Below are 27,724 nucleotides of genomic sequence, written 5' to 3'. Positions count from 1 at the left end.
ATAAAATGTTCAATTTGGATAAATCGCCATTCAGATGTCTGAGTCCAAATTTTTTTTGGAGAACATAAGATGTGTTAAAAAGCCTGATGAGCAAGAAGCTACTCCCAGGTGTTAATACTGGGTTGTGCGTGGAGGGTGGAGGTAGTCCAGTAATCTTCAATCTGTGATTATCCTGCAATGCCAAAATATTAGGCCCTGGTGATGATCATATAACAACTTTTTTTTTAAAAAAAAGTCTTATGTAATTGCATGCCACAGGTAACTGTAATTAGTGTCAAAGATCTGGGGAATGAAAGGCAGCCCCCAAGAATAATGTCAATGCTCACTAACTGATAACTAATAACAACTAATGCTTCAATACAAGTTCAGGATGATTTCATACTACTACTAAATTCTTTCTCATTTGTGCAAGGAGTTCGATTTGAAATCTATCCCAGCTTTTTGCATGTATTTGAGGGTTCACCCAAAATCCACACCTGTGCATTGGAATGCATGCCCAAACAGTCCAAGAGAGTCCTGCAAACAGCTGTGTGGTCCTTGCCCACCCTTCAAAGATAGGCACTTCACTCATGCTGATGTACATTGCATAGAACTTCTCTGAAATGCTTTGCAGAATTTTAATTTGTGTAGCTCTAACCACAGAGGGCTGGCAACTAATGATATCTTTATGTTTATTTGTTTACCCCAGGAACTGAGAATGTGTTAGAGACCATTTCTGGAAAAGACTTGAAGGGTCTTGAAAACAGTCTCTGAAATAGGGCTAGAGTTGGAAAAGCACCAGAACCTGGTGGTGATCCAGAACACTCTTCCGTAGGATGCCTCCTTCCCCTATTTGATTCTTCTGCTCCTACAATACTGGAATCATGTGAAAAAAAAATCTGTAAGTGAAAATCCATCCTCAGGCCAGTACTGACAGATATAGTGGAATGCTTTCAACATGGATTAAATACACGCTTAATGGACATAATTTTTTTTCAGGTTTTTCCAGCTTTGCTTCTCTTTAGCAAGAGAGGGACATTCCAGAGCCTCCTTGCTTCCTCTGACGCTAAGCAAGGGTGCTAGGTGTGAATTAATTCTAGCACTTCCCCCTTTTCTTAATGATAGATATCTGGGAAATGTTACAAGGGTCTTGACTGGTCAGAGAAAATGTCACAAGATAGGGGTGAGTTTCTGTGGAATGCTGTCAAACTGAATCCTACAGGCAGGGTCTTGCAATTTTTTCCTGGACCTTGGGTCACTCTGGTGTAGAAGCAATGACCAGCGCATAAATTAAATGAGATATCACTATATTAATCTTTACTAAATACAAATAGGTGCCTTAGCCTTTAGAAATTTTAGAGTTCCCATTCTCCCTCTCCATCACCGTTCCTTAGGCGAGCTTTTAATGATGCCGGAATAAAAATGGTATAAATCGCTAATAAAACCATTCGGCTGTTCTAAATTCTCTTTGCCCTTCATTTCCCGATCCCCCAAGGTTTATGGATGCATTCGTTGGTATCCTGGGCTGTCCTCCATTCGTGTTCGCGAAACGTGAGTTTTCCATTCGTGAGACGGGTGTTGTAAGGAAAACGAATCCAGAGGAGATCCCCACTGCTCTCCTCTGTGGGCTCTGCCCCACGCATCAGACTCCTGATGCTCACATGCCAGGAGAAGCTCCGGCGCTTGGAGAGAAAACAAGGCTGCCTAACTTTAGGGTCATCGTGTCTGCGTCGCAAAAGTCCGGACAACCCAGCACAGAACTGCCTTGAACCCTGAACTCTTCGCTGCCTCCACGCGGCGGTCCATAAACTTGTGGCTGAGCCCAGCTCCCCACGTTGCATCAGCCGGGCGGGCTGGCCGTCTCCCGCGCGAAAAGACGCCAGCCAGCTCGCTCGGCCAGCCCGCTTCCTTAAACAATCACAGCGCAAACTTGCTCGGGGCGGGGCGGGGCGGGGCGGGGGGGGGAGCGAGCAGGACTTCTTCCTCTCTCTTCGCCCTCCCCAAACGAGGGGAGACAAACCCTTTTCGGAGCCGGCAGAAGCCTGCACGGATGCCCGGCCCTTTGCCGAACATTTCCCCGGGGCCAGACGGGGGAGCGAAAGGGCGGTCGAGACTTTGGGGCAAGGACAGCGCTTGGCGGCTTCTTTTGTCTCCGCCACCCGTGCCCAGCTTCCCCTTCACCCTGCCAGAGAATGGGCTCTTCCAAGCTTCTCACATGATGAGCGAGGCACTTTCGCTTTTCCATATATAGAGGCCAGGCGGCCTGACAGCTCCCGCGAGCGCGAGGAGAAGGTGGGTTCGACGCGCGCAGAGAGACGCGCTTTTACGCAGCGAGCTGTGCCCTGGAAGACCCCGCGAGCCGCCGTTCGTCGTGCAAGGAGACAGCGCCGCTCGGCTTTGGTGCCTTCGGGGGGAAGATCGCCAACCTTTCCCAGCTCTTCTTTCCTCGAGGAGCCCGCCCGCCAGACCAGCAAAAATATTAATCAGAATCAAAGATGAATGGGACTTTAGATTGCCTGCGGGACCACACGCTAAACGAAGAGCAGGGGGTGTTCATGTTTACTTCGGAATCCGTGGGAGAAGGACATCCAGGTAAGGCTTGGAATCGGGCCACTGGAACTCATTCCAGAGCAACCGCAGGTAGATCAGGTGATCGGAGATGCCAAGTTCGTGTGGCTTCTCCTTTCCGCAGGTAGATCTCTCTTCTGGGCTGGCTCTCTAAAGAACCACGTTCTTGATCCTCTCCCATCAGCTACAGTAATTATTTCCTCGCACTGTTTCTGGCAGGTGTCCTTGAAACCTCGGTAGAAATGCAGTGCAGCTTCAGAGCACCAGATTTGGTGAGGGTGACATGAGTGAAGATCTGTTACACCTACTACGGGCTGCCTGGGAATGCACGTTGACCTGGGAAGGCAAGACCCATAGAAAACAGTGGGATTAAGCTCTGTGTAGAGAACTGTACTCAGTCCCCAGTCCCATGCATTCGTTCAGTGGATTGCAATGGGAATTATTCTCGGGCACAGGTGTAGAAAATTGCATCCAAGTCTTCTGCTGAAATAAATAGGTTTATAAAGGTTGGCTCTGTCATGGTAAGCCCTATAGAGCCCAATTAAGGGGCGGGGAAAGATGAAGGAAATCTTTTTCCTCAGATCTTTTGGGGGGGGAGGGGAGGAAACAAACATGTGCTTTGGGTTTCATCATATCTGGAGGGTCCCCCCCCCCCTCATGTTTTAGTTAATTATCTGTTGAAATTTTCCATGTAGCTAAAAAAAGAAAGGAGAGACAGGACATTCATCTTATCCTGAAGTTAGCCTCATGGATTTCTTCCACATGGGACGCTGTCCCAGAACAGCCATTGTCCAAAGCAGCTGCACTACATATTACTTCTTCCATCTGTCCTTTTAATCACCCCTGGTGGAAGACAGGAAACTAAGGAATTGGTGGCTCATATCATTTTTCTAATAATTGTAAAAGCAAACCAAACTGTTTGCTTACTACTCCTACTACTACTACAAAGTCCCTGGAGCAGGCTGCAGAAGGCAATTTGCCAAATTCCGTGCACTGATACTGCAGCCCAGGTCTATTTTCCCCACTAAGCATGAAGAAACAAGGTACATGCTTACAGCAGATGGAAATAGCAGAATGTTCCTTTGCAGAAGGCCAGCGTATATCAGAGCTGTTTGATATACTTAGAAACATATTTAGGATGGTGAGCTTGTAACATAATTCAGGGGTTTTCTTTTGAGTATATTAATAGCTGCTATTATTATTATTATTATTATTATTATTATTATTATTATTATTATTTTATTATCATCTAACTTTTTGGGGGGTTGGGTTACAACCCTTTAGTCCTTTACAGGGTGTCCTGGGGGCACTAAAATTTGGCTGATATTCTTTTCCACCAGGAGCTGATTTGGATATTCAAGCTCCAAAATGCTTTCATTCCTGATACGGAACAAGGAATGGCTAGGCCAGATCTAAGCACATTTAGTTGCTTTCTCACCGAGTAACAGCAAAAGAAGCTTTAAAGGAGGAAACACAAGAGTTAATCTTCTGATGTAGCTGACCTTCTGGCACAAAACATCTTCCTGTCCAGTAAGAAGCAGCTGAGACAATGACTTGAATTATCGTTGATGAGATGCTTCTATTCCTTTTTTTGGACCTAAGCTTTTAGATGATAAAATGTTGACTGGTCCATTTTTTTTTAAACTTGTTTCATGGGCTCAAAATTACATTTGAATTTTTGCTATAGTCTAAAGAATGGAGAGACAATCTTTTTGGATCAAAGGGCACATTTGAAAAGTTGGTGGGATGTTGTGGGCACTCTCACAAAATGTCTGCCACAGGAAGGCATGACCGGTGATAAACACATCCATTTATCAGAAAATCAATTGATGACGTTATTGACTGAAATGACCCGGGATGTCTTCTGCCATTCTAGTTTAGCTTTGCTTTTTCCTATGCAAATAAGACACTTTGAAACAGCACAGGGCAGTAGACAACCACAATTTTTATCTTCTGAGCGTGCCTGTGGTTTACAGGGATGGTCCTGCCAACCAAGTTGATGCTAAGGCTGGTTTGCTTTGCAGCTTGGCTGTTTCTCAATTCTACCTTTTCCATTAAAAGAATTTAATGAATATACTGTATATGGAAATGCCCATGGATATTGATATTTCTTGCCCATGGTTTAAAGCTGTTTCATTTTAACATCTATCTAATTAAATCAGCAAAATGGGCCTTTTCCTTTTCATCTTCCATTGCTCTTGTTTGACCCATTGTGACTTAAGGCTGTTTTTTTTCAGTATCCATGCTATACATCTCATGGTATGTTAGATCACCAATGGCTTCTCATTTGCACAACTCATCACATGATTACTGTAAAGTTATCTATTTCTAGATTTCTAATTTGCCTTTCAGGCCTTTGAAGACAAAGTCCACTTTTGAAGTAAAGCAAGGAATAAAACCCTTGGCCATTAAAATGCATAAATGTCTTTAAACGAAAAGCAGTGATAGGGATTGCAAGAAATGATATGCCGATTTAAACAAGGTAATTAAAAAAATAATGATGATGAAAGGTAGTGAATTCTAGAAACGTGGGGCTCCTTTCAAGCAAACCCTGCTGCATTTTAATGATGGACCAATTTTCTCAATCTTAGAACCTGAACATCATTTTTCATCAGTTCTGTTCACCAAGAGATAGAATTTGGTTTGAGTGGACCTCAGTCACTCATTTCTAGTGGAAGTGGTATAGAGTAAATTCTACACTGTGAGTAGCTTTTCCCAATCCATCATTCTGGAAGGACTGAAGCTAGCAACTACTGTAGGAAAATGTTCAGCCAGTTTTTTTCCCCCCTCCTTAACTGAGGTGAACAATTTTGTGGATTAGACAGACTAAAGCTGGCCACCACATTGGATATGATCCAAACTGATGGTACAGTTCACAAAATATCATTTTAAAGCTCAGAACAAACTCCCTGATTTTCTTATATGGTAGGCAATGTTGGGTCTTGTGTTTTTGTGAGACCCAAGGCAAAAGCCAAGCAGGTTTAGCCCAAACTAGTATATAATGAGATCGTTAGAATATAGAATATAATGAGAGAGCCAGGTTGGTGCAGGGTTTAAGGCATCTGGCTAGAAACTGGGAGACTGTGAGTTCCAGTCCCACCTTAGGCACAGAGCCAGCTGAGTGATCTTGGACCAGTTTCTCTCTCTCAGCTCTAGGAAGAAGTCACCAGGAGTCAAAAACTGACTTGAAAGCAGATAAACAAATGAATGAATAAAAAGGAATGGAACTGAACTGAACAGAACAGAACAGAACAGAACAGAACTTACTTGGAACTTTATTTTCCCCTACACAAAAACTATTTGAAGTTCCATTGTGAATGACTGAAAAAAGGCTTAGTTGCAATATGGGGTGGGAGGGGAGGTCAGAAAATTTATTTTAAGAGAAATGAGAAAAACTGACTCAAAGGCCTCTTTCAAAAGCCTCTTCATTTGAAGTGGCTTGCCCCAGTCCATCATCCTGCAAGGCCTGAAACTGGCAAAGCAAGTATCAACACAGCTCAGACCAGCCAGACAGGTACGGTGTGAAGAAGGATGTTTTGCAATTATGACAATTTTCATGCAACTTTTTTTTTTTCCTTTTGGACATCTCATTGGCTTGTGTCATTCACTTTAAAAAGACTCAAAAGAGATTGGGAAATATAAGAACCAAATTCTTTTTGGTAGTGACCTCACATTTCTAGAATAAGTCTGCAGAGGAAGAAGCCACAGCTGTTTTTACAGGCCTTCGATCAAACTGCAAGACTCCCTTCTTATGAACTTTCTTTTACTTGGGGGCTTCTGGTTAGACCCATCGTTGTTCAGATGGAATGGTTTTCTTTTGGCTGAGCTGCTAAAAGCTGTTAGAAAATGATTTTAAGGAAACAGAGTATCTCAATACTGACCTAATGATCAATGTATAAGTAACATACTGTATAATAATAAACCTTTGGTCTACAGATAGTAGGCTGAACACTTGGAAGCTAACACGTTGGGCAAGAGTACAGCGTGAGCTCCATTTCAGTGTTACTTCAATGTCAAGATAAGGGACAACATTGTGCCCCCACCTCCCTCCCATGTGTAAAAGCCAACAAGGTAGTTGAATTTTGCTTCAACATTGGGGATGGAGCAGCATTTTCTGCTGTATCTTAAGTCAGCATGCTTTACTTATGTGATACAGAACATGTTGTATCACCAACTTCATCTCTTGAAGTTCTATCATCTCTGTTGATCTTGCTAGATGTGCTTAAGCATCATCATCATCATCATCATCATCATCATCATCATCATCATCATTATATATTAAGATCTGTTAAGGTCTCAACCATACTTTATCTAATGGGTCCACTTCTGGTTGCTGTTACAGGGAAATAAATCCATACCCACTGGGCTTACTTCTGAGTAGACATCCGTAGGATTGCATAGGAAGGCCTCTTGATTAAGTTCTAATCCATGCTCTTCAAAGTAAATATATTTTATGCATTCTTGAAGACAGGATCCAAGTTTCAGCCATTAGAAACATGAGGTAATAGGTGATATAATGACCAGAGTCTCTTCATCTGTACAAAAGATAAAATCTTTGAGTCAAGATCAGCTCCTGGTAACTTCACGGACATGTCCATGTGGCTTTCTTGGCAATGATAGAAATCTGGTTTGTCATTGACTTCTTCCATGATATTTGTTCAGCTTCCCAATAGCCTATAGCCCTGAGTACCAACCCGATCTGACCCAGCTTACTTTGTTTAATCTAGATTGACCAGCTGGGCTCTCTTTGCTCAGGTTTATATTTATTGCAAGAGAATTCTAAGAAGCACAGCGTCAACTTCAAAGCTGTGGTTGTGTATCTTTTTTCTTTGGGTAATAGGTTGATCCACATATCTGAGTGTTTAACGTCAGAGAAGAGCACACAGTGAGCTTGACAAACATATCAACTGGAGCAAATTGTTTCTCCTAAGTGAGTCTTTAAAATCATGCTACTTGGTTTGGGGAATATCAAATAGGGACACTTGAAAAACATCTGCTGGCATAACGTCAGTTTAAACACTACTCTTCCACCAAGGTTTCACATGTGAATTTCAACAGAAATGTCAACAGTTCCACCTTGCATAATTCTGATTGCTGGAATTTCATTTGATCTCCTGCAGGGGCAAACAAATGTGCTGTGTTGACACCAATCTATTGGCATAGATAAGCATTCTCCTATGTGGAATGGAGGTGGATAAACCATTCTTGCTGAGCTTCTTTCCATGATATTTCTCGTGAGACATCTCTACAATAAGTAGGAAGCCACAGAGTGAATAGAATTTGATAACACTGAACAAAAGAGATTCAGTGAAGAATAACTCCAGGCAAAAAGTCACTGAGAGGCCTAGACAAACTTGTGAAGGCTAAGACAAAAGTTGGAATGGCCAGCTCAATTATCTCCCCTGTTATGATGTACAGATGTGAGGGATGGACTCTGCATCAGAGTGAGAGGAAGAAGGTTAACTTCTCTGAAGTATGGTGCTGGAGAAAGATGCTTCACATTCCTTTGACAGCAAAGAAAACCAGCCATTCGATACTAGAGGAATTCAAGCCAGAATCCTCGCTAGAAACAAGCATCATGGAACAAAAACCATTATACTTTGGACATATCATGGGGGCTGATGCATGGATGGAAAAGACAATAATGTTAGATGGAAGGAGAAGAAGACACTGACACTGCATGAGGTGGATAGGTGGAGTACTGAAATCCACAGAAATGCACCTGCAAGAATTATGTGATGTGGTCAGAGACAGGACAGTTGTAGAGGATTTCCCCGTAAAATCATCAGGAGTTGGCTACGACTTGACAGAGCGTAATAACAACCGAAACAAACTCTTCTCCGCCGCCCCCCAAGACAAAGCAGACCATTGAAAATCAGGATTTCTCTGGGTGACCAGCCTTACCTTGGCTTTCTTTTAAAAGCTCACACTTCTGTGAGGACCAGGACAGAACCTTCTTCACAATTTTAGGGAAATATCAATGTGGAAAACCTAATGCAAAAACGTTTTCAACCTTGGGTGCACTCTTGATGTATGAACCAATTCTTACCGATGTCTGTACTGGCTGGAAGGTTTGGGAGTTGAAACCCATGTTTCTGGAGGGCTCCCAGGTGGGGCAAGCTAAAGTGATGCCTATGACCTGCAGTAACCCTGATAATCTAATTCATTAACTAATTAATCACATTTAAGACTGTTTTCCTAGTACTGCTTGCTACCAGAAGAGCAATGAATGCGGGTACCACCTTCCGGTCTGTGGCTGATTGCCTCAAAAGCCAAGCAGGATTGGGCTTGGATGGAAGACCACTGGAAAATCCCAGGGCAGCAGGTTGGACTAGGGAGTTGAAGAATCAACCAGGAGAAGGGCAATGGCCAGATACCTCTGTGTTGCCCAAAAAAATGATATGGAGAAATTTCATGACGTCACCAGCAGCTGAGCTGAGTTCAACGGAAACCTAATGGTTCGCAGTGGGACAACTGATCAGTGAATGAGCTCCAAGAACAGTCAAGAGCATCACCCCACATCCAGGGCACTATGTTGGCAATTACCAGAGTCCATTTACCTTTATCTCAGTGATGACAGCTTCAGCTGTTTCATTCTTGCACAACAACATCCTGTTCAAGGTACAAAGTGAGAGCAGCTGTTTTTCCTGACTCTTATCACTTGGTAAGCCTGCCTCTCATATTCATGGAGATGCACTATTGTAACTAGCTGATGCATGGATATAGCTTCTGTATCATCATTTACACCAGACAGTTGTAGGGACTTATAGTATCCTAGACCAGATCCTCAAGGTATATATTCATAATAATTGTGCATTAATTAGAGGCTGAATATAGTCAAACATTCTTCAAAGTGGAAGAAGATGTTAAGAGCTAAGGCTGTTTTCACCCCCAGGTGGCTCTAGTCAAACCGATCATGGAGATGATGATGATGATGATGATGATGATGATGATGATGATGATGATGATGAAGAAGAGGAGGAGGAGGAGGAGGAGGAGGAGGAGGAGGAATTCACAGCAGAAATTGTAGTTTTGTGGCTTCCTTCAACTACATGTTGGGCCAAGAGCCTTTGAGGGGTGTGCTAAATGTAATGTTTTGATTTTATTTATTTTGATTTGATTTGATTTGAGTCAATTTCAGTCCTGCCTGATTCCAAAATGGCTCTACAATGATTTGTTTTCCCTTTAACTGTTTCGAAACCCTTTTCTAGGCTTGGAAATTAAGGAAGATCAGGAATGGTTAGCAGTTGAATGGGAAACCACCAGGAAATGTCAGGTTTGTAGATTAGAGAGGGAAGTTAAAAAAAAAAAATCATGGAAGATGGCAGTGGCAAGCCATCCCCATAATACTACCAAGAAGACTACTACTCACTAAGAGGTGAGCTCAATTGGAGGACATCTTTACCCTTTGAAAAATCATCTAAATTCAGCTCATAATAAATGTTATGGAATTGTGAAATAGCGTTTCTGCTCACCCATGTAGCATCTCTGAAATACACATTCCAGCATTCCTGCACTTCTGTTTCACCCCAAATAATTATATTACTTTTATTTCTAATTCCTTTCATTCTATCAGATGCTGCTTCTTTAGCCGTCTTCTCCCACTTCCAAAGCAATGCTGATTTCCTTCAAAATTGCTCCAGAAGATCAGGCCACCTTCTGTCCCATCTACTAAATCACAACTTTCCCCTTCCTCTTTTTTTCACACACACCCCCTCCCCTCCCCTCCCCTCCCCTCCCCTCCCCCCTCCCTCCCTCCCTCCCTCCCTCCCTCCCTCCCTCCCTCCCTTCCTTCCTTCCTTCCTTCCTTCCTTCCTTCCTTCCTTCCTTCCTTCCTTCCTTCCTTCCTTCCTTCCTTCCTTCCCTGCTTATTTCTATTACATTCATTACTGCTTATTTCTATTACATTCATTAGAAATTGAAATGATCTGCCTTTCCATCTGTCTCTGTTGTCCTTTCTGAAAGCAAGGAACTCCAGATGGAGGACCAGTTCAGATACTGAGGTTTATACAGCATGCTACAATAATTGTGGTCTCAAAAAACAAATGCTCTGTTTTTGATTGGTAGAAGGAAGAATCACTCATCTGAACCATCCTGTGGAGACCTGCAGGTCCAAGAGTGGTATATTTGAAAAGTGTGCCAGTGGCTTGTTTTGATATTGAGGTGTTTATCTTTGATCCTAAAACCAAGTGTGAATGGAATATGCTGAGATTAGATTCCACCTTCATTTTCTGATTGGCAGAATTGAGATCAAAAACTGATTTTCCTTGACTCTGAGCTATTGACTGTTTAAAAATAAGCAGTTAGGTGGTACAGAATTGATGATCTACTGGTGCCCTTCATGCATTTCTCTTTTGTCATTCAGTGGGACAAAAAATAGTCCCTAGTTTCTTGGGCTTTTCTTTTGAAATATCTAACTCTGCTCTCCTTCAGATAAAATATGTGACCAGATCAGTGATGCTGTCCTTGATGCCCACTTGAAGCAAGATCCAGATGCCAAAGTTGCTTGCGGTAAGAGGTGGCTTCTTCTCTTTTCTCATGACAACAATTCCACATTTAACGGCCATCAGCACATCTGGATGTAGTACCATAAGTTGGGGATACCCTTAGCAGAAGTGGCAAATACTGAATTACCATTTCCAAATTATATCCCAGATTTCATCCTGTTAGAGAATGTTTGAGATTGACCAATATACTCTCTCACTATAGCACAACCTATTTTTGGTACTGGAGAGAGACAAGAGACAAGTCAGTAGACTTATGCAAAGTACATTATATAGTTTATTAGCATAGCAAACCATTTGATAGGGTTATGGCAAAATGTGTGTTAGCGAGATCAGGATGGTGAGGTAATGGGGTGAATACAGTGGCTTATTTGAGTTAAACAAAGGGGTCTTAGAATGTCTGTTAGGGAGATGTTACTTTCCCTAGGAGTTATCAAGTGTCCTTGTTTCCCAGCACCTCTATTTTTCAGAATCAGCATTCCTTGTGTCCAAATGTTTTATGGCTGAGCTGGCAATTTCTTTTCCTTTGAGAAGATGCATGTGGGGAGGGGGTGAGTGCCTTTCAGGAAGGGGCAATTTAGCGGCCTACCACAATGCCATTTTCTCCCTCAGTCCTCGACATTTTCTTTATCCTAACCAGAGTCACCAAAACCTCCATCCTGCACACCATGCTTTGTTGTAGCAAGTTAGGACCCACCCCCCCACACTTCAATTATACATCTAAAAGTGGGGATCTGTACTCCCAGAAGTACTCTTTCACACAACTACCTCCAAAGTAGTCTCTTCTCCATCCTTTCCTCCAGTCTGTCTTATCCCAATTTAATTTCATCATATTCTTCCTCACCTTTATAGAATTTAGGCTACTTTCAAGGGCATGGAATTGCTTCTTCGGAGTTAGATGGCAATACAGCTGGGCATCTTTTTCTAGGTTCTAAGTACCTCCCACAGGGAACTCATGTAAATGGTGAGCAGCATGAGGGACAAGATGGAGTCCAGTCTGACTTCAAAGATCAACAGCCTTGATCTCCAAGGATCACTCTCTAGAAACAGCTGACAGGATGGATGGTACTCATTGCACAATAATGTTCCCAAGGCCAGATCCTCCCAGATGTTCCAGAAGCATGTCATGGTCTATGATAGTAAAGGTACTGATAGGTCCAGGAAAGCTAGGAGGATCTAGTTTCTGGCACTGGTAATCTCAGTGCCATGTTCCTCCTGAAAGCACCATTGAAGTGGGTCCAATACTCAGCCTTAGTTTTTGGAATTATAAAGCCATTACTTTCTTGATCAGCTTTTCCAGAAATGGAACATTTGAGACTGGTTTGGTATTTTATAGATCTTTTGGATCAAGGGACAGTTTCCTCAGTAGGCTTCCTGTAGCCTCCTTTAGATTGAAGAAACACTACATGTCCCAGCTACAAGAAATAGTTGATTACCTACTGTAACCATGGGTCCAGCCCTATCCTGGTTGCATTAATTAGCCATGAGGGATAAGAGATGCTTCTGTATAATTCTCATGGGGTTGTAGTGGTCAGGATTATTAGTGCATTATGACAATAGGAAGTCTACGTTTGTTACAGTGTATTGTGGATGTTTAGGTGTTTATTGTTTTCTATGGACATTTTAATGTTTATTCTTTAAATGGGATGTTTGTATTTATTGTGGAGGTTTTATTGTTTTGTATTATAGCATGTACTATGGAATGAAATGAAATGAAATGAAATTGGCAGCCTACAAATCTGATTGATGAACAGATGGTAGAGTTCATCTGTCCATCCAACACGTCCACAGTCAAGTACCTTATTACTGAATATTTAAGACACTCTCATGGTGTATCTAACTTGCTTTCTTTTGCCTTTAGAGACGGTCTGTAAAACAGGAATGGTGCTACTCTGCGGCGAGATCACATCCAGAGCTGTTGTGGACTATCAGCAGATTGTCCGAGACACAATTATGAACATAGGCTATGATGATTCAGCTAAAGGTTGGTGGAACACTGAAAGCGGTCTGCTGTAGTGGCCGTCCTGATGAAGGCAAAAAAAAATCTGACTCCTTCTTGGCTTGCTTAGCTAGGATACTAAAAAGGCTGATGCAATCTTGGTTGAGCAATGCTCAGACTTTACAAGAAGCCAGATCTCCCAGCTGTTTTTATAAGGAGGTGAACGCTATTTATGGGCTGATCAGAGGTTATCTCAGGGTTGACTCATCCCTCATACAAGCTCTTTGTAGCATCCTTGCTATTTGTTCTTGGCCGGACACTTTCTAGCCTGCTCAGCTTGACCAACTGGCCTCAGGATTTCCTGCAATTAATATCATCAAAGCTGTTTATATAGATTTCACGCGTTGTGTCGGTATCCTCCTTAAAGCTGTATATCACATATCCCGTTGGAGTTGTTTCAGTATGATGAATGGAATTCTGCTCTGTAGGCTTTGACTACAAGACCTGTAACGTTCTCGTGGCATTGGAGCAACAATCACCTGATATTGCCCAGGGGGTTCATCTACACAGGAACGAAGAAGATGTTGGTGCTGGAGACCAGGTGGGAAATGCACCATCACTCAAAGACATAAAATATATCTTTTCTTGGCTGTGCATTTGGAGTGCAAATAAGCACTTTGGGTTGGGAATTCATAGTACATTTTTAGGGACAGACCTCAAGAATGTAAAAAGCAATTATTCCAGGGGGCAGACTGTCATCTCTTCCTTCTCCCCCTGTTGGCAAATCAGAGGTAAGGGTCAGGCATGCAAGAACTGATGGCTGACCCAGTAACATTTGCCATTAATCTACTCTGAATGGTGGGATTTTAGTCTAGAATTTGCCATTCTTCCTCAAGCCCTTCCTGTAATATTTCTCATATGTCAACAAAGGATCTGTAGAATAAACCAAGTTTTCTTAGTGCAGGAGAGGTCTGCTATTGCTTTTTCTTTGGGGATGTTTTCTTTTTACTTCCCAGACCAGCCTACGGCCCTGGGATCTCCAAGCACTACATCCAAGGAGATCTGACCCTGCTTAGCTTTTTCAAGACCAGCCAAGTTCAGCCAAGTGCTGCCACCTGGCTGATCATCTTGCTATTACTCCACAAATATGCAAGGCCCTTTACAGAGAAAGACACCAAACTTCACTTTCTAAATGTCAGCAAGGCAACCGAGATGACTGTAAGCAAATGAGTAACACCTCCTTAGATACATTTCAATAGAAATGAGGACTAAAGAGTTAAATATTTTTATTTTGGGGGAGGGTGGGGTGGGGTGGGGTGGAATCAATTTTGAAGACAAGTGGCGGAAAGAGGTAGAACAGCTTAAGAGTCCTGGCAGGGAACTCCAGTCCTTCACAGCCATGAACACTGGACAAAGTTATATGAGATTGGGAGAAAGAAAAGATTGGGAAAGTTTGGATGGCTGACATTGATGGATTGATGCAAGAAGTCTCATTGACAAGAATGAAAGTGATGTGTGTGTGCAAGTTAATAAGCAGATTGGATTGAGAAGATCCACTCTCATTTTTTTTGCTGTTCTCCCTCTTAAACCTGCAACTAAAAAGGTTGACTTTCTTGAAACTTAGCTATTTTTATTTCTTTCCCATCTATCTCCCCTCCATGATGCTTGTTAGCCATCATGACCAAGGAAGCACAGTAGAGGGGTTGAAAACCTGAGTGCTTTTTATGTCCTTGAGGAGAGGTGAAAAGGCGTTGTCTTCCGAGGGAAATACCCCGGGTGTTTGGGAATATTTTTTATGGGCAACGTGGCAACTTTTGCATTTCAAAAGTAAACCAGACAAAGCATTATTTCCAGCCTGCATTTGTAAAGTAAGCAGTTGACCGAAATCTCTGAAGATCTCAAACAGTCTTGAGGGAAAGTGACTGTATGAAAAACTGCTCAGAAAGTTTCTTCTGCTTAAATGCAAACTAACATTGTGGAAAAGACAAAACAGTGGCAAGGAACTGCATGGTGTTAATGAATGGAAAGAGGAATATGATACTAGAGTGCCAAAAAAGTGTCTCTATGGACCATTGGTTAAGGTTCCTGTGCAATTTCTTTTCTTTTCTTTTCTTTTCTTTTCTTTTCTTTTCTTTTCTTTTCTTTTCTTTTCTTTCTTTTTCTTTTTTCTTTTTTTTTAATAAGCTAACAAAGTGCTAAAGAATAATCCCACCTTTCTTCCATGCAGGGCCTGATGTTTGGCTACGCAACTGATGAAACAGAAGAATGCATGCCTCTAACCATTATGCTTGCCCACAAACTGAACGCCAAAATGGCCGAGCTGAGACGCTGTGGGGTCCTTCCTTGGCTCAGACCAGACTCCAAAACCCAGGTAGGTTTGGATCTTGCCCAATGTCTCATTCTCTGAGAGCCAATCTGTGTGGCAAAACTAGAGGCCAAGAACAAACTTGATCATGTGTGACAAGGTTGAGGAAAACAGAAGGGAAGGGAAGACCAAAGATACAGTAGATGGATGGGATCAAAGAGATGTCCTTGGAAGAGCTACAAGTCATTCCTCAAGACAGGTCAGAGGGCCGGGCATTTGTCTGTACTGAGTCAACTTTATGGCACCTATCCAACAAATTGTATGTCCACAGGGTAAAAGTAAGAACTCTGTCCACTAACTGAACAGATTTTGCATGGACATTCATAATGTGAGCATAATTCTGCTCCTACTTCTAGGGCAGGAACAGAAGTTCTTGTTACATTGCAACATAAGATCATCTGGTGACAATAACAACCTCTGTGCCCTCCGTCTGTGTGAGCTGAGGTTGTATGCACCTCTCAGTCACCCACTGACTCCCAGCATTTCTCTCTAGGGGACTTTTGCTACTGTGCCAGGTGAACAATTTCTCCTCCTGATCATGTCTCATAAGCACAGATAGGTGCAGCTGTGCTTTTCTCCCATAGATGTTGGAAATGGCATTGGCATCAATACTTCCAGCCATTTCACTCTCCTTATTTTTTGCTTATTTTTTGGGCAATTTTTAGAGTAGCAGGAGTTCACAATACTATAATTGCAGGTTTGAAACTTGGTTTGCATTTTGCTTCTATTTTTCTGTTCTTTTCCCATTTTTAAGAACATGAAAAAATGTTCAGGACAACAGTCCACCTCTAGGCACACTTTACTCCAGCATGTCCTTTTCCACATAGGCTAAAATTGATCAGAAGAAACTCTTCTGTCTCTATGGCTTTTTTTTTGAGTGGGTCTCACATACTCCATCATTCATACATACAGTGGTACCTTGGGTTACGAACGCCTCTGTTAACGAACTTTTCGGGTTACGACCAACTCCGGCCGCAAAAATTTACCTCAGTTTGTGAACTCCGCCTCGGGGTACGAGCAGGATACGTGGCCATTTTTCCGCCCCTGACACGTCCGCAGCCATTTTTCCGCCCCTGACACGTGGTCCGTGGCCATTTTTCCGCCCCTGACACGTGGTCCGCGGCCATTTTTCCGCCCCTGACACGTGGTCCGCAGCCATTTTTCTGCCCCTGACATGTGGTCCGCGGCCATTTTCCGCCCCTGACACATGGTCGTAGGGAGGGGGACTCTCCCTCCAAGCAATAGCTGCCTCCCTGTCCTCCACGCCAGAACGGATTAACGGTAATTACATTGAACCTTATGGGGAAATTTCCTTTGGGTTGCGACCAATTCAGGGTGCGACCAGAGTCATGGAACGAATTAAATTCGTAACCCGAGGTTCCACTGTATCTGTTTATAACTTCATACAAGGCTTTGGCAAGATTTTGTAGATTTAAAGTTTTTCTGTGCCTCCAAGCCTTCCATGTGCAGTTTTGCAGTTTTCCAACATCAGAATTTTGCTGGGTCGAGAAGAGACACCGCAGAGCTTCAGAGAGTTGGAAACCTGTGTCTGGTTCCCCCCATTTCAAGTTGGAGCTCTCCAGCTTAAGAGTGGAATCTAGCCAGTCCCGTGGTCCCTGAGATGCTGTTCCAAGAGCCCTAGCATTGTCTTCTCAGTTGCATTGTTTGTTTCCTGACAGCGTACCACTATATTTGTAGAAACCACCAATAATTATGATTTCCTGACACTCCCATAGACATTCTAGTTGAACTTGTATTTTAACTATTGCAAACTACTAGGAGTTGTTGAGATGTGGTGGTATATAAATCTAATAAATGAATAAATAACAGGAATATTATTCAATTATCTTTGATATTAATGAGCAGTCTCTTGTTTATGCAAATTTCCCCAGCCTGGGGTCCTCCAGATGTTGAACCAATATTCATCAAGAAGGATGGGAGTTGACATCTACCACATTTGGTTGGGCAAGTTGCCTGATAACTCTGATTCACACTCATATAGCTTCCATTCTTATCCCAGTGTTTTGTGTAATACAGAAGACCTCATCATTCCCCGTAAGCTCCTGTGATCATGCTATGGTATCACATGGGGAAAAAGGAGTTTCCAAGGAGTTAAGTTTAAAAAACCAACCAAGTTTTGGTTTTCACTGGTAAATGTTCACGTCTAACCAATGTTAACATGAGGGAGAGTGAGTGAGAGAGACCTATACCATATGAGTGTATGACAATACTTTCCACTGGCTATTTGTTAGCCAGTCAACAGTTCCACGCCCCACCCATAAGGCCTGTTTAGCCAGGCAGAAAATAGCAAGGAGAGCCAACACAGTGTATGATTGTAGCAGTGGGACATGGTATTGCCCCAACAAGAATTGGGTTATAATTGGGAACTTTTTATTTGAACTGGGAGAATGGAGGAAACAGCTGATGAGATCAGAGATCCTCCATTATTTTCAAATCTTGCAAGCAGCCAAGGGTGTTTTACTTTCCTTTCTATTTCCAGCCCACTATAAATCACCCTGTCTGCATTTGTTTTCAGATCACAGTTCAATACGTCCAGGAAGATGGCGCTGTTATCCCCATGCGGGTCCATACCATTGTCATCTCGGTGCAGCACGATGAAAGCATCTCCTTGGATGCCATGCGCAAAGCCTTGCAGGAACATGTGATCAAAGCCGTAGTGCCACCCAACTACTTAGATGACAACACTGTTTACCACCTTCAACCCAGTGGCCGTTTTGTCATTGGAGGTCCGCAGGTGTGTCTTTACCCTTACACAGTCCCACACTGTTGAAGTTACATTTTTATATTAGACCCAGTAGAGTCACCTGCTCTAGCAATATTCCTAAATTCTTACCTTTTTAAAAAAGAAAAAACCAGTTTCCCCTCTGAATTAAAGCATGCTTTAGCTTGGAGGCACTCCTTCCCCAAATTCCAGTGAACCACACTATCTAATTTCAAGAAATCCAGGTATAACTGCCTGTGAGTTCTTTTCTGTTCCAGAAAATTATCTCCTGTTCTGTTAAACCTCCTGTTGTTACCCAATTTCTGTCAGCAAATCAATGTATAGTGATAGATAGAGTTATGGGTTAGTATTGTGTCCAGTTCTAGGAACCACATTTTTAATGAGGATTCTGACAAACTAGAACAGGTTCAAAGAAGGGTGACAAGGATGGTGGACAACTAGAAACTGCATCCTAAATAGAGAATTGGGGGAAACTGGGAATGTTTAGCATTGAGAAGATTGAGGAGAATATGGTAGCTCTCTGAAGATACCTGAGAAGATGTCATACAGAAGAAGGCCAGACCATATTCTCCATCACCCTAGTGCTGGATGCAAAATAATGGAGTTAAATTACAGGCAAGTGGATTCCACATGAAAGTCAGGAACCGTTTTCTAACAGTAAGAGTAGTTTGACAGTGGAAACTATTATTCAGGAGCACTCAAGTTAATGGATTAGTACAAAACAGGTCCCTTCCCTGCACTGGTTTCAACAAAAGCATCTATAAGGGATGCTTTGATTTTGATTCCTGCACTAAGATGGGGCTTAGACACAGATATCTAAATGCCCTCAGGTGGATCTAAATACATCCCACTCTGTGACTCTGTCTTTTTTCTAATCCCGTAGCTTAAAAATCAAGGTCCCTGGGATGTAGTTGAATTTGTTTTGAGGTTACCCGTTGTTAACCTTCCTAGAGCAAAATTGGGCAGGATTCCAAATGTACGGGTCTGGAGGCAAGTACCATTGGCTAAACAGAAGACATTTATTCCTCTTCTCAGCCTTTCTTTTGTGTATGTTTGTGGCTATCATGAACCTTTCCCCCAAACACCTGTCTGGTGAAAACAGAGATTGGACATTTGGTCTGGCAATATTGCAGGGTGATGCAGGAGTTACCGGCCGGAAGATCATCGTGGATACGTACGGAGGATGGGGAGCCCACGGTGGCGGGGCCTTCTCAGGCAAAGACTACACAAAAGTTGACCGGTCAGCAGCATACGCAGCCCGGTGGGTTGCCAAGTCTTTGGTGAAGGCAGGGCTGTGTCGTCGGGTTCTGGTCCAAGTAAGTGGTGTTTTGCTAACCTGGCAGCTGTCAAATCAGATCAGTTTATTACAGCCCTAAGGGCAGACACAGTAAAAATCTAATAGTAGAACTGTTACACACACACATACATACATACATCAGAAAAACGAGTAAAACAGGATCTAAATAGGATCTGGCAGGGGAGATACCTTGATCACAGCTGTAAAATAGTACTAATGGGTGTCCAGAGATGGGGCTAATGTCACCCCCATCATGACATCCCATGAAATACATTATTTTGCTATTCAGTGTCATGATGCATGTAACAAGGCAATGTCGTTGTGTCTTCTATCAAACATCTCCAGTCATGGGGGTCCACAGGAGGCACAAGTTACAGCAAGTAATCGTGTGTCATCATGTCATCATGTACGTACATCATGATTTGCGCACTGATGTCATGACACCTGTGATGCCATATTAACTTTGTCGCGGCTTCTAAAACAGACTCAAGTGGTGGTACTTAATGTTACGGCAGCCTAACATTAAAGCTAAAGCCAGCTGCTCCATTCCTGCGCGTTCAACCCTAACCCCTCTCAAAACTCTAGCAATACAAATCACATAGCATCATTCCAGTGTGATTTATCTGCTACCTACACACGGGTTGCCACTTACAGGAAAACTCACACATCCTTAGTACTGGCATATTCATGCAATGGCACATTGCCAGGGAAAGAGTAGAAAGGAGGCATAAGAGGGATTAAATGACTTTCAGTCAATGTCATGTGAGAGAATGACTGTGTGCTGATGTTTTACTAGCTGTGCTGGCATCGTCACATTAGATCCGAAACTGAATTTGGCAGCAGAGGTCAAATCCTTATCTACTGCACATTCAACGAAATGGAATGCCCACAATCAATCATTGATTGCCACGTAGACAACACTTTATAACCTTCATCCTTATTGGGATATTTATGGATTTCTGTTGTCTTTCTAACAAATCCTGGGGAAATACAAATTATGCTAGGATCTGATGTCCTCCAGGTCTGTTATGTGATTAGGCCCTTGTAACTGATGTTAAGCCAAGATTGACTCTCCTCCATTTTTAGTCTAATGTTTCTTGATTCTTATTTTTCCTTTTCATTATATTGTTATAAATCTTGATACATTATGTTGTTTCAGTTCAATGATATCTGTACAGTATTAATTAAAGTTATTAATGTTCTATAGTTTAGATAACTCGCAATATTAGAAATAGAGAAAAAAAGAAAGATATATTCCAGCCATACTAAATACAATTTAGGGTATCGATATTAGAAGCATAAAATTATTTGACTTTTTCATACAAAATTGAGTATAACATTAGAAAGAAGAAATTGTTGCAGATTACCTCAAAATGTTTGTTATACAAGATAGGTTTTGGTCTTGAGTTGATTGCTTAGTATTGAAGTCTATTGTATAATTCTATGTATGTATGAATGGAATGAATGAATGAATGAATAAATAAATAAATATTTTTTCCATTCTTGTAGCACTTTTAGTAGTGTTCAAAGAATCTCTCTCTCTCTCTATCCTTCCAATAATCCAGTAAGAGAATACAGTTTGAAAAATACAGTCCTAATCCCTTATGTATCCCTTAAGTTTTAAAAACTAGATTTGTCCTCCCCTCTTTCTATGCGATTAGTGTCATTCTGTATTTGAATAACTGGGCAATCTTGGATAGTTTGGTCCTTCCCAAAAGCTGGTCCTTCCATATCTTCATTGACAAAGTTGTGGCCACCAAATAAACCTGTTGATGGCATGCATGAAGCCAGCCTAAACCTGTCTCCTTTTTGCTATCTAGGTTGCCTATGCTATTGGAGTGGCTGAACCACTTTCCATCTCGTTGTTCACCTATGGTACCTCTGCATATTCTGAGCAAGAGCTGCTCAACATTGTCCACCAGAATTTTGACCTTCGACCTGGAGCCATTGTCAAGTAAGCATTTCACAAGGGCCTTTTTGGCAGAGTAGCCATAGACGGTAGATACTGTTGATTTTCCAGTCCTGGAAACTGAATGGAGGCAATCTGAAGTTTTCTGAGTTTCCTTTCATTCCATTTTGAGCTTTTCCCAAAAGAATCAGGTCCTGACTGGGAAACAGTTATGGTTGCTCTCCCATCCTTGGGAGTATGACAGTCCAAGAGTGTGTATATGACCAAACCATCTAAAATATGTCACTCTGGGAGAGTTCCAGCTTCATGCTCAAAATGGAATCCTCTTCAGATAGCTCTTGCTGCAATTTGGCCAACTGGGAAAAGAGGCTTGGTTTCAAATGTTAGGCAGTTCCAGGGCTTAAAACCTGACCTCTGACAAGGGGGTAGATTTATAAAGGTGGCAGCAGTTCTGTCAGTAAAGGACTACTTTCCAAACAAGAACCTGGAGCTTTTTGAGCTAGCGGATTGTTCTGCAGGACAAAACGCTCCAGATATCTGCAGGGAGCATCACAAGAAAAGTTTGTCCCTCTTAAAGAAGTTCCTGCTGTCCTGTGTCCCAGAATGATCCAGAAGTGAAATGGATTTATAAATTCCCTTATCCAAATGGTCATAGTAGCTGCTTTCTTGATGTAGCCTTGCAGCTCACTCAACATGCATCTGAAGCTTTCAAAGCAGTTTGTTGTGGCTGCTTGTCATATCTCCCTTCATAAGAAGCGCCTTGCTGGATCAACCAAGAGGCCTACTGAGGGCAGCATTCTGGTGTTGGAGCAGCCAGCCAGATGCTAATGAGAAGTCTACTGGTTCACACCTTTTCCCTCATAGCTTATAGCATCTAGTATGTGTGCTTATCTGTGTCCAGGGGGTTATAAATTCCTCCCTACAAAAAAAACTTCTCCCAATCTCATTAAAAATGTTGTAGTGAGACCATGCCTTGAAAAAAACCATCACTGGACCCAGAAGATCTGAACAATTATAGGACTGTGGACAACATCCTGGGCTGAATATTTAAGCAAGTGGTGGCTGATCAGATCTAAATGCTGTTAGGTGAAATGGGCTTTCTAGATCCATTTTGTTGGGATCTAGATTTGGCTTTGGCACTGAAACTTCCTTGATTATCCCGTGGGATGATCTTTGCTGGGAGAGAGACAGGCAAAAGCAACCTTCTTGGTTCTCCTGGATCTCTCAGTGGCTTTCAACACCATTGACCATAGTATTCTTCTGAGAGATTGTCCAAGTTTGAAGTGAGTGATGCTGGTTTGCTCATCCCTGGTCATCCCTGGATAGTTGTTTCCAGAAGGGGTTGCTGGGAGATTTCTATATCTATTTCCACTTCTTCCCCTGCTCTTTAACATCAGGGTAAGAGCACTAAGATCATGTGGAGAATTAGAGTTAAGTGTCATCAGGATGATGATGACACATCACTCTATCTCTCTTTTTCATCAGATCCAGATGAGGGAGTTGGAAATCAGTAACTGAAGAAGGGTAAAAAAGACTGAGTTTGAATCCAGAAAAGGCAAAGGTGCTCTCTGTGGATTTTAAAATCTGTCTAGGTGGAGTAGTGTTCAGCTGTTCCAGAAAGAGATGCTCTTGGTAGCGTTCTTCTCCATTAATTTATCTGGTCTCCTTTTAAATCCTGTGGCAAGGAATCCTCTAGGTTAGTTGTACAGCCTGCATTCAAGAAAAAACAACTTCAGTAACTTTATTTTTTATTTTATTTTTTTTATACTTAGGGATTTGGATTTAAAGAAGCCCATTTATCAGAAGACTGCCTGTTACGGTCACTTTGGAAGAAGTGAATTTTCTTGGGAAGTTCCTAAAAAGCTTGCCTTCTAACCATCTTGGGCCAACCTCTCCATTTCAAAGGAACAGGATTTTACTACCACGAGTGCTTCCATTGACCATAGTCAATGCTAAAAAAAAATGGAGAAATGTTCGCTGTTTGCTTTCTCTACATCTCACTACATGCAGACTTATGGAGGATAAAAAGGCAGATGGATACCATTTTAATTTTGTCTAATGCTGCTATTTTGGGGTAGGGGGAGGAAGTTCCATTGGAAAAGACAAGATGGGACTTAAACCTACAATCAGACCATGGATTTTTTTTTTCAACCCAGCAACTGTACATCATTCTAAAACACTAATAGGAAGAAAAGTTTTCTGCAGATTCAGTATGCTTTCTCAACATTTTGCAACAGGACAATTAGAAGTTCTGCCATCCTGCTTCCATAATGGAGTTTGTATTACAAGGGGTAGCTAGACTCTTGGAGTGAAACAGAACTATTTCCCTATATTGGAGTCTCATCTTTTCAAAAGGGGTTTTGTCAGGTTTTACTAATTCTATTCCAGCTGTCTAATTCAATGTTTAATTCTTTCTTGCTTTCTCTCTCTTTCCTTTTTTAACTGCCTTACAACCAAACATTTTAGACGCATGCTTGGTGCCTTTTATCTATATGCATACATGTTGCTAACATTTCTGGAGCCCCTTCTACACAGTTTTAGATACAAAAGGTTTTTTCAGAATCCACGGAATTGTTGTATATAAGCCACACATTTCAGCCACTGGCTGAGCTGCTGGGAATTCCTGGGAGGCTCAGGACATTCATGTGGCTTGGAGAGAAACAGTCCACAGTAGAGTAAATGCAGCGAAATGAGGGGGTAGACCTGTGAAGGAGAGGAGACAGACATAGCATTAGTCTCTAAAGCAAGGAAATGTTCATTGGATGGCTCTTGAGAGCTGATGGTCAAGCAATCAAGCTGACATTAGGATAACACCACGGAGACAGGACTTGGTGGGGGAAGAGAATAAGGATAAGATCCATTTGTTCCAGTATTTTAGAATAGACCCCGCCATGTCCTGACCCAGAAAGCCAGGATAGATATTTGCTTCAATCAGCACGATAACTTGGGCCAGTAGTGAATGCGGAAAGAGGAATATCTCCCATGAGCCAGAGAAGGGAGCAAACTGGTGCCAAGGTACCATTTGACGTTTCATTACAAAGATATACCTCTGCCTTTATGGGTTTCCCTTTCAGCTGTGTTTCTTGAAATGAATGTTGCCCCTAAGAAAAGTTTCCATTGTTGGGATAAAAAGGAAAGGAAGCCCTTTGACAGTTCTGTGCATCATCTCATCAAAACCAGAGCTCAGTATTTTACCTTACTATGTAAAGCATCACATATGCTGAATGGTGCTATATAAATGGCTGTGATTAACAGATGACAGGCAGATGTCGTCATCACAATTCTGTCTCAGGATCAACAGTACAGTTTGCTCCCAGTCCTATTTGCCAGCCCTGGAAAATCCTATCAGTGCCTTGGTAGACGTATGTTTTAAAATTTGGGGTAGGTTTCCTCCCCACCCCCCACCCCTCATGTCTAGCCTTGTTTCTTCTCTCCTGTTTGGCCTGCAAACCTCCCTTGGCATTTTATAGGTCAAAACAGATGGGCTAAAGTCATTTTCCTCTTCTGATGGGTGGAACATCTTTTGCCTGTCAGAACATCACCGCTGTTGGATGCAAAACTGGCAGGAAGAGATAACCCTATCTTTTGAAAAGAGACAAAAGGATGCAAAGTACTTTTAAAATGACATGTAAAGGGATCAGTTAGCCCCTAGATGGCAGCCTTGCAGGAGGACAGCTGTGTTTTCCTAGGGTGGCAAAAAAAATCAGGAACCTGGTAGGACCTTTTCTGCTAACAAACGTTATAAAAGGCATCAGGCATCTCATTTCATCTCTATGCATCTTAAACTGATGCCTTTTAATAAAATTTGTGGAAAAAGCTGCCAGACTCCTTCTGATTGTTGGCCATTAGATGGCACCACAGCCCAGCTTGGATTGTTGTTCATGCCTCTCCTAGTTAAGTTATTGAAATGGATGGATTAGCTCTTCTCTATCTACATCTCAAACGTTTAAAAATAACACGGGCAGCTTGGATTGCAATTTGCAAAACGGCTTTAACCATTCTGGCTGAGCTAGGAAGTACAATGTTGGTTATAAATGGGGATGGATAGAAGTAAATGGAGATTTTATTTTTTTTAAAAAAAATATTTCTCGGTTTGCCAATGAAGATGAATTTGTATTTATTATGCCTCACTGTTTGAGGGGCTTTCCAAGTGCCTCAGCTGACTCAGTTGCCATTCTTTCTTTTAAGAAGGTGATGATGGTGATAATTTTGCTTTGCTGATTTGGCCTCTGTTCCTCAGTTTCAAACCATCCAGGGCAGTGGTTCTCAAACTGTTTGATCCAAGTACCCTTTTCCTCATCTCAAATAATGTCATTACCCCTCACACCCACACACAAACACACACACACAACCCTCTACTGTTTTGCACAAGTGTCTCAGCAGCAGCAATCCCAAACTGGATCCTCAACTCACAAACAAGCAATTACAAATTGCTCTGTAACCTCCAGGATCTGCCCAAATTGCACATTGGGGTAATAACCACCAGTTTAAGAACCACTGACCTAAGGCAACTCTTTTGGGAAGGGGAAAACTCTAAGTCCATATTTAACAATGATTTCTCTCTCTCTCTCTTGAATATCTTTAGCATCTAGCAAGCACTTACAGATATCTAACAGAATTTTGAGTGCACCATAGTAGATTCCAGTTTTCAGGAAAGCCAGTTTAAGTCCAGGGTTCATACTGTGCAGCCCTGGCGATTATAAGCTATTTTTGCTTTCAGATCATTCTCAAATCAGTCCTGGATATTTAGTAAGATGTCAAAAGTTCCCCTTCCTTAGATTTCCCAATCCCTTCTAATCTTCCAGTAAGACAGTTCCTCAGCATCTGGGTTGCAGTGTTAAGGCAATTTAGGTGGGAACAAGGCCCTCCAAAAGCACAGCATAAATATTCGGTTAACATGACCTACTAAGCTTCACTGTGGTCCTTTATACCCTTATCTACAAATCCTCTCGAATTGTGTGCAACTTACTTCTGAGAAAATATGCTAAGGATTGGGTTATGAGCGTCTCTTGGTTGGTGCTTCTCTGAGACATTGTAGAAGACTTCTGGCCAGACCCAACATATTTGATACAGAGTTCCAAAGCTGTAGGCTAGGCTGGGAGTTTGGGGGGGGGGGGCTCAGAAAAAGGCAAGGGCAAACCATTTTTGCATTGCTGCTAAGAAAGTTATGTGGTTGTGTCCATGAAATCCCCAGGAGTTGAGCTCAATCTGAATTTATTTTTTATTCCTATATGAACATGGAGAACTTGGTTACTTTGCTGATGAAGTGCATATAGTGCTAAGCATCTAGCAGACCTTGGCTGATCTCAGAGAGGATGAGGCATGTTGTGTACTTGAGTGGAAGATGGTCAGGAATTCCCAAAGCTGGACTCAAAGACATCAGCTACTGACTGTGATGATGAAAAGATGATGAAATGGACATTGGGATGTCACAATGCAAACCCTGCCCGTTTGTACTTGTGCTCTGACCTTGGATGCAAATATCTAAGTCACAAGGTTTTCACTGTGATGCATGTTTTGTCCCTTGACCTTCCCCATGGATGCTGATGGCTAGACTGAGAGGTTGAAGAAACATTCTAGAATAAGGGGGTGGTAGACCACTTCAATTCTGTCACCGTGAAAACTATGTGAATATCTCCATGAAGCCACTTGCAGCTAATGTCGAATTGAGGGCACTAAAAATATCTGGGTGGCACAGGGAAGCTGGATAGGTTTGGTTCTGTTCGTAGATGAATAGGAGACCACCAGACAAAAGCAGGACTGCAGGATAGATGGGCAGGGTTAGAAGAGAATCTCAGAAATCAGCAATGGCAATCCACTTCAGTATTGTCAAGAAAAGGACACAGATATGTCCATGTAGACAAGCTGTGTCAAGCTCAACTTGAGAATACCTTCACCTTTATTTATCTTTGATTTTGTTTTTAGTCATCTGCCAGTCTGAATATTTCCTGTAATCCTAAGGATCTGTAATCCTAAAGCCAAAGACAACAATGTTGAAATGATAAAACTGGTGTGCGTTGAGTGGAAATTTTAGTTGCTGCAGCCTTTCTCTCTGCATGATTAAGTACATCTAGTTAAATTCTCTTTTTTTAATCTTCTTTAGTATGTGGTTTGTATACAGTCTATCCCCAGGAATCAAGCATCGCTTCTATGAGTAAATACTGAATTTGTACAGCTATATGTGCTTTTGCCAGTAAATGTATTATGCCAAATAATATGTTGGTGAGGTGGGGAAAGAGACCTGATTGCGCATTTTGCCAAATATTTGATTGTTCACTAAAAAGAATTTTTGAAGAACAGTGGGGAAAGATTACTCGGAACTAAAGAATCTTGACGTGGTCATGACAAAAACTGGTGTTTTAGGGAAAAAATGAACTACATGAAATTTTTACTATTAATGAAACGTGATTTAAAAGTCAA

The 27,724-nt window shown here is 42.0% G+C and overlaps 1 protein-coding gene across 1 annotated transcript; it reads left to right on the top strand.

The window, feature by feature from the left end:
- The first annotated feature begins 2,033 nt into the window (after positions 1–2,033).
- Positions 2,034–27,724, top strand: MAT1A (methionine adenosyltransferase 1A). The gene is made up of 9 exons (XM_015887667.3): positions 2,034–2,571; positions 10,981–11,058; positions 12,913–13,035; positions 13,479–13,591; positions 15,218–15,361; positions 17,892–18,110; positions 19,232–19,414; positions 21,216–21,349; positions 23,077–27,724. Exons 1-9 carry the CDS (start codon positions 2,475–2,477, stop codon positions 23,177–23,179), a joined length of 1,194 nt encoding a protein of 397 aa, XP_015743153.1. The 5' UTR covers positions 2,034–2,474; the 3' UTR covers positions 23,180–27,724.

Source organism: Python bivittatus, unplaced genomic scaffold (assembly GCF_059951505.1).
Source record: "Python bivittatus isolate LINGU-HERP-01145 unplaced genomic scaffold, Pbiv_v1 ctg000050_np1212, whole genome shotgun sequence".
NCBI classification, from domain to species: domain Eukaryota; kingdom Metazoa; phylum Chordata; class Lepidosauria; order Squamata; family Pythonidae; genus Python; species Python bivittatus.
The sequence above is the reverse complement of the archived record's forward strand: the minus strand, read 5'-3'. Positions and strand labels throughout refer to the sequence as shown.

Excerpts from the sequence above, each read along its gene's own strand:
- MAT1A (XM_015887667.3), top strand. The coding sequence starts at position 2,475 with ATGAATGGGACTTTAGATTGCCTGCGGGACCACACGCTAAACGAAGAG. Across the intron at positions 2,572-10,980 it reads CGTGGGAGAAGGACATCCAG|ATAAAATATGTGACCAGATC; the intron begins GTAAGGCTTGGA and ends GCTCTCCTTCAG. Across the intron at positions 15,362-17,891 it reads GACCAGACTCCAAAACCCAG|ATCACAGTTCAATACGTCCA; the intron begins GTAGGTTTGGAT and ends ATTTGTTTTCAG.